Source organism: Saccostrea cucullata, unplaced genomic scaffold (genome assembly GCF_032062105.1).
Source record: "Saccostrea cucullata isolate Sc308-1 unplaced genomic scaffold, CSIRO_AGI_Scuc_v1 ctg13702, whole genome shotgun sequence".
NCBI classification, from domain to species: domain Eukaryota; kingdom Metazoa; phylum Mollusca; class Bivalvia; order Ostreida; family Ostreidae; genus Saccostrea; species Saccostrea cuccullata.
Genome location: NW_026920066.1, coordinates 1 through 7500, shown reverse-complemented (window position 1 = coordinate 7500; position 7500 = coordinate 1). Strand labels below are relative to the sequence as shown.

General features: G+C 33.8%; 1 protein-coding gene and 1 long non-coding RNA gene across 2 annotated transcripts in view; both read right to left on the bottom strand.

Moving 5' to 3' along the window:
• LOC134242697 (uncharacterized) overlaps positions 1-4584 on the bottom strand; it is a 6827-nt gene extending 2243 nt beyond the window's left edge. The window contains exons 1-2 of the mRNA XM_062724823.1: positions 4557-4584; positions 4172-4294 (exon numbers count right to left, since the gene is read on the bottom strand). Coding sequence (XP_062580807.1) covers positions 4172-4294; positions 4557-4584 — 151 coding nt within the window. The remainder of the gene's footprint in view (positions 1-4171; positions 4295-4556) is intronic.
• Positions 4585-6916: 2332 nt separating this feature from the next.
• LOC134242703 (uncharacterized) lies at positions 6917-7360 on the bottom strand. The gene is made up of 3 exons (XR_009986906.1): positions 7292-7360; positions 7134-7202; positions 6917-7040 (listed from the first exon to the last, which is right to left on the bottom strand). It is a non-coding gene; the product is annotated as an uncharacterized LOC134242703 (long non-coding RNA).
• Between the last annotated feature and the right edge of the window lie 140 nt (positions 7361-7500).

Sequence of the window (7500 nt, the reverse complement as noted above, 5' to 3'; positions counted from 1 at the left end):
TCAAGGTCACAGGAATGTGCAAGGTGAAGTTTTTGATGCAGGTGAGTAGCTTCACTAATACATATCAGCATATTATGTTTGATAAAAATATCTTGAATGATTTAATGAAGCTGAGCTTAACACCTTTTCTACAAAAAAGAGAGGTCAAAGGAAAGGTTTGGGCCAAAATGTTGTTGCAGTTGAAAAGCTTACATCAGTATGAATTTACTATTAGCATATGAAGTTTGATAAAACTATAATTAATGGTTTATTTAAAACTTAGATAAACACATAATTTAAAAAGTGAGGTCAAGGTCAAAGGAAAATACAAGGTCAAAATGAGTTGATGTATTAATAGCTCTCAGCAGTATGTATCAGCATATGAAGTTTGATAAATATATCTTGAATTGTTTATTCAAAACTGCTCTAGACATTAATTTTAGAAAAGTGAGGTCAAGGTCACAGGAATGGTCAAGGTAAAAAAGAGTGAAGCATTGTAAAGCTTACATCAGTATGTATCATCATGTGCAGTTTCATTACACAACTTGAACGGTTTCTTTAAAATAAAGCTAAACACTAATTTAAAGAAAAGTTATGTGAAGGTCAAAGGAAAAGTCAAAGTCAAAAAATATTGCTGCTGGTGGATATTTACATCAGTATGCATCAACATATGAACTTTGATAAAAATATCTAGAAAGTTTCTTTGAGCCCGATGGAAAGACAGATGGAAGGGTGGAGGACGGACATGACAAAAACTATACATGTATGTATTCCTAATCATGGTGTGGCATAAAAAACTTGAATCTACATTATATGAGGATGTTTCCATCTATCAAGATTATACAAGCAAATTCAAAGAATTGTAGTCCTCTGCTTTCTGTGTTTTAGTGAATGGGATGCCATAATTTATGGCAGATTGTGTGTCAAATATGCACCCCTATCATATATCAATTTTTGAAAATTGGGTCAAAGGGGAAAAATCATAGCATGCTCTGAAACATTTTGTTGCAGGTAATGTACATGTCAAATATGAAAGTCCTATCTCTTTTGAATCAAAAGTTATATATACAATATAATATTTTTGAAAAGTAGGTTAAACTTCTAGGTCAAGGTCACAGAGTCAAAAGTCATGATATATTTTGAAAAGTCTTTTCACATGTAATAAACATGTATAATTTGAATGCCCTTTCTTTTCTCTTTCAAAATGATCAATTTAAAATGTTATTTTTTGGAAAGTAGGTAAAACTTTAAGGTCAAGGTCTCACTTCGGTTAAAAAATCATAGTGTATTTAGAAAGTTTTGTGGTAATGCACATGTGAAATATGAAAGCACAATCTCTTATTATTCAAAAGTTATGACCAAGGTTAAATTTATTGTGACAGATGCACATACTAGCTGTAAATAAGATGGACAGACTGACAGACAAATGAGATTTAATGTCCCCTCCCTTTCCCCAAAATGGGGGACAATAATGCCCTTGCTGTTCTTGAGAAGATTTATGATGGAAAAAATCCCCTGCATATTTCTTAACGCAAATCAATATTGTGTTTTTATGTCATTTTGTTTGTTGTTAAACATCCCTCTCAGGTATTTTTCACTCATATGGAGACACCACCACTTGAAAAATAATGAGGACAAGTTAGATTTGAGGTCAACATTCATTTTAGGAGTTTTCAACCATTAAGACGTATATAAAGAAATATTAACTCGATCCTTCCCCTCACCCCTTCCCAGACCCCTGTTCAATGTTCATGTATGCAAACTACTACTTGTTTTTACATTTAAAAAAAATGTTTATACAAATAGTTTAATGTGGTCCGTCTCTGAATGATTTTCATTCCTAATTCTAGGAAGATAGGTTGACACAAATTCATGAATAAAATGTCAAGTAATCTTATCATTGATGCACTTTTATTCAATTTAATGCAGTCATATTGTGAACATTTCAGCTCATTAGGAAAGTGGGGATGACCTCTAGGGGTTCATAACCTTTATACCATTAAATTTACATAACATAATAACACAAGAAACAAAATTATATATAGTGAAATGGAAAAAGTTTCCTACTATTTAGGAGTCACATGATCATTTGTCATTACAGGGACAGGGAAGTGGATTGGGAGATCCCCCCCTCAACACCCCCCCCCCCTTGGAATTTGCAGGACTATAATATATACTGGAGGAAATAAAAATGACTTTGGATGCCCTAAGTGTCCCTCCACCCTAGAAAACAGACCCAACCATAACTTCTTTTTTTTTTGCTTCTCGGGAAATTCTGGTCTAGCCTGGTCCCCTGTCTCATCCTTGCCAAGGCAGGAGAGCCAGGTGGATTCCATTGTACTCCACCTGGCCCTAGTGACGCGGAGTATATAAAGCAAAACAGGGACAGGGAACCAGGCTAATTCTGGTCTGGAACCCCCCCCCCCTCCCCCACCTCCCTCCCAGAAAAAAAATTCTGATCTTGTAACTGAATGTAACGTTGATAACGGGGGATAACTCTTCAGATTGTGAAATTCGTCTATTGTAAGTTTAAAGGATCAAAGGTCATCCGATGCTGAACCTAACCGTTTGCATTTCAGACTATTTTACCCAAATCTATACCAAAACTTGTACTTACCGATTGTCATTATTTAGGCACTGTTATCTTCATGAAATATAATCCAGTTAAAACACAAAATAAAATAATTCCTACTGACATATATGCAATGATGCACACTAGTAGCCTACTGCACGTGCAGTGAAATCTAAAATGATAATGCCAGTGGTAAAACTAGTACTTAAGTTGGGTACGTGACGCAAGCCCAGTGTGATGCAGGTGTTCAGATACATGTATAGTGCAAGAACAAATTGAAAATTATCATTTACAAAACATGTTTTATTTTAACTTTGCCATCTAGGCCTATTTCCAAAAACAGGCAAATAAGGTGTGTTTGTGTGTGTGTGTTGATGGGAGATGGGTGCGGGTTGACTATATTGATTGTGTATATGGCAGCTTTCAAGAAGTTTCTGCCTAATCAAATATAAATAAACTTTGCACATTTTGAAAAATTCATCAAAAACGCTTTACACTAATTTGAATAATATTATTTGTTGTTAATCTATATGAGAAAATATATTTAAAAGTTCCAATTATGTGCCACCCCCCCCCCCCTTATCAAACCTAATTTACATCATTAATTTAATTCTGTTGTCTAATTTCCGACTTGTAATGAATAAAGAATATGAAATACCTATAAGATGGAGGCCCATTGGTAACATAGTCACTAGCTGCAGATCTGTATAGCGTTATGGTTTTATATATTAGTCTTTGACCATAAAGCTACAGATCCTGTAATGCAAAAAAGGTGCAATTTACGGTGCAATATTTTTTTGCGCACTTCTGGGGAGAATTTCTCCACTTTCCAGCATCGGTCAATTTACTACCTTTCACCCCCTAATTCTAGGCACATTATTTAACTAATCTGTATATTTTATCCATCTCCAAACGTTTTATATTCGTCTCTACACGAGATAAACTCGCTTGATTAAAATTATTTGTTAGATTGCATAAAATTCAAATCAAGCGGGTTTATTGCCTGTAGAGATGACTATAAATGGCTGAGAGGTGGACAAAATATACATTTTGACTACAGAATGTGTCTAAAATTAGGGAATGAAAGGTAGTTGATTGACCAATGCTAGAAAATGGAGAAATTCTGCCCAAAAGTGCGCAAAAAAATATTGCACCGTAAATTGCACCTTTTTTGCATATGGTGATCTGTAGCGTTATGGTCAAAGACAAATATATAAAACCATAACGCTGCAGATCTGCAGCTACATGGTCACCTGAGCATATTATGCTCAATTTGAAGAATACATGTATTATGTAAATTATTGAAATATATTGACTTTTTCCGTGGTAAAGCCCAATATGAAGAAGTGTGCATTTAGAGGCAAACACCTTAGTGCGGGTATTACTGTCTCATGACAGCATCTAGTTTCTGATAGATTTCGACACTTTTCTCTAGTTTTATACAGTTTACGCTTAAGTGAGTCTCCGACGACAGATATATCAAACCCCGAGAATGTAACTCTTGCGAATTTCCTCATACGTACAGCATAGCAGACGACGTTCTCATAGATACACAAGTACAGTTGTACATGTATTATACAACTGAAAAAGGTTAAGGTAAGGTTTAACTTTTATATTTACCTGGTAAATGTAATCCAACCTCGACCCCTCCGGTTATTCCAAAGAAATTGGGCGAATCTGTAAGTCCACAACTTTCTGTGACACGAGATTCAGTGAGGAAACTTGTGGTGGCCCACCGCCGGTCTTAGCGCGGTCCTTCTTGATTGAGATAATGTCTGCCTTGGCTTTATTACACACCTTCCTGTACCTTTCTTTGATTTGATCCACAGTTCTTGTGGATCCTCCCCTTGAATTTATAGCATTGGTTATTTCTTTCCAAGCCTGTGTCTTCTTTATATTAGTGACTTGATTCGTTTGTTTCGATTTTATAACATCAAAATATTTCTCAACTTCCTCAATAAGGAGCAGAGTTTCATCAGCTGAAGTTATTACTCCTTTTTTTTACTCACATGATCATCTACTTTGGAGGCCATTTTTGTTTTGGTTGACAAGTGGACAAATGTAATGCATTGTGGATACTAACCAGTGGTTAAATCACTTAACCAGTGGTTAGTTAACCAGAGGCTAATTTTTATTTGAGCAACAAATATTTGACCAGTGGTTAGTTGGCCAGTGGATATCGAATTTAACCAACAGCTAACTTGTCCAGTGGTCAAATTTAACCAGTGTTTTGAGCAACCCAGTCCTGTTATAATAAGATTATATACTGAAGTCTGATTATTGGGTCGACCAGCTGTGTATTTTTGCATTCTATAAGCTGAAGTTGCACGTTGAGAACGTACCATTGTGAAATATAGCAGAAATACATAAATCATGCAGATATCTTATATCGAACCGTTGCATTTTATTTTTTATTATACTACAGTCAGAAAAAATATTGACTTCTAATAGTAATAGTGTTATTCCTTGTGTATCAACCATGCACATGTTAGTTTAATCTCACATTCACTCGGTAAACAAAAGAGCTTTTTAAATGTTACCTTTTTATTTTTCTGCAAGAATGGAACAATTTAAATTTCTTTTGTTCATTTTACTGTGTTTTTGCTAAGATCAGAATGAGCAAGGGATATAAATAATCTGCGCTATAAAAGATGTTGAAATAACTATCCTGGAAATTCCTATCGGTGTTAACTAACCTTTTTGAATCCAGACTCTGCTGAGGCACTGCTCTGTTGCGTCGTCATTTTCATTTGTCAGACAGTGATAGTAGTTAGGTTCTACACATTCGGATCCTTTGTGATCATATTTCAACTTGGGATGTCCTCTGGGCAGTAAAACATACCCATCTGAGGTTATAATGATTCTAGGGAAAAACCTTTACTTTCGGTTTACATCAATTTTTGTCTTATAGGTTCTACAGATTGGATTCAACATGCTCAGAATGGTTTTAAAGAACGATAACTAAAAAAAGTTCGATAATTCAAAGCTGTAAACATAGTTATCATAGTAATTACTAAATAAACAGGTCAAAAGAAAATAAAACATGTTTTAAAGATTATTATCACGTACACAAAATAAACTTGTCAATCATACCTCCAACACAATGTATTCCCTTCTTTATATTTTTAAAAAGAATTTTAAAGGTTTTTAGGAAAACTCCACCAATAAGTTTTTGTGCAACGTTTTTGCCCTCTTAGAATAGAAACGAGTTCAATTTTAAATTAACTGTGATTAATTAAACATACATACATATTTGCAACTTTTATTAAAGATAATACACGAGGTGTTTTTTGGTAAAACATCCAATATTAAAATTGATCCACGAAGACAAAAAAAATTATACTCGTGTGTTCTGTAGAATTTCGACCAAAGCTATTGGAGGAAAATGTTTCTGAAAACTTCTTTGAATATTTCTGTCTTGAGCAGAATTTTGTACTGTGCATTAACATTTGTAGTGGTGGTATTAAAAAAACGTTCATCTCTTGACTCTCTGACAATAATGATGTCTTTGAATGTTCGTTTTAAAAGATGTATGTTTTCAACAATTTAGTTGGAGTAAGACAACGGAAAATATTGTTACCTTTATTGACACTCGAATCGTGTACTTTTTCATTCAAAGAAGTTTTCAGAATCATATTTTGCAATAACCTTGAGATGTTGATAACAATTTTTTTATTTACAAATTGTACGTGTAAAATCTATAAAGAATAGCGCTGGAAAAGGTCTGTGATAACGATAAACAAAAACTAGTTACTTTATGTGTATTTATTTAAGTGTAGTTTCAATTTTGCTTTTATTTATTCTTAAATAGATAAAAAAAAAAAAAATAAAGGTTCATTTTTCATCAGCTTTTCACCCAATTTCTGTACTCAGTTCTGATGAGATAAAGAATATAGATCTATATTCTACACTTTAAGGACATTCACTGGATTTGATTCTGTAGTACAATATAAAAGGATTGCAGATATAAATACATTTTAATCAACCAAGAAACTGCAAGTAATTTTCAAAGGAGACAAAACTATTTCCTTAAAACAGATGAAAATTTTTACAACTTGTATTGTATTTAATACTGCTATAAAAATCCTCTCTCTTTGTTGTGGCAATAATTTAGACTATGATAATATATCTCTCATGAAATAACGGTGTTTTCTGTAGATGTGTCTTGTGCTCAGTCCATACAGATAGCGGCATCTCCAAAACAAACTTCGACGAAGGTTGCTGTGATGCTGCTGTGAATATTTTATCAAAGTCTTCACGGAGGGCCTCTATCTGAGGCGCTGATTTAACGTCCGCAAAGACGTGCTGGAAGAAGTAGACTTTGGTGTATATGTCTGCCTTAAATTCGTTCAGTACTTCTTCACAAACTGACACTTATCGTATCTATTCTCATAAATAAGAGGTTCATAAGACTCCGCTATCTTGTCCTCATCGTCCCCAATGTAAATAAATACATTTTTCACTTGTTCTGCAGATTTGTGATTTATTTCTGGAATTAAAAAAAAAGACCGTGGTTCAATCAAAAATTACCAGAGGAATGTGACGTATCCAAAATACCAGGCAACGTTCTATATTTACATACCCAAGAAAGGTTGTTTTTCAACATCAGCTGAACTATTCCGAACAATTGTACCGTTTCCGTTCACGATTTCTATTAAAAAAACACTACAGTAGTGACTACAATTTCTAGATCGAATGTCAATGAAAAAGTCATGTCTAATGTATGTTTAATGCACACACCTGCGTTAATAAAATCATCAAGGATACTTTCCTGCCTTAGAGTTTTCCGGTATTCGATATGAACTTCATGTCTACATCCTAAAATCAAAGGAAAATTATTTTTATTAAATAGTTATACAAAACATTTGACATTAAATCAAATAAAAAGAACATACTGTATATATTTCCCTTATGCCCTAAGCCAAATTTATCCCCCAAAAATACCTTTA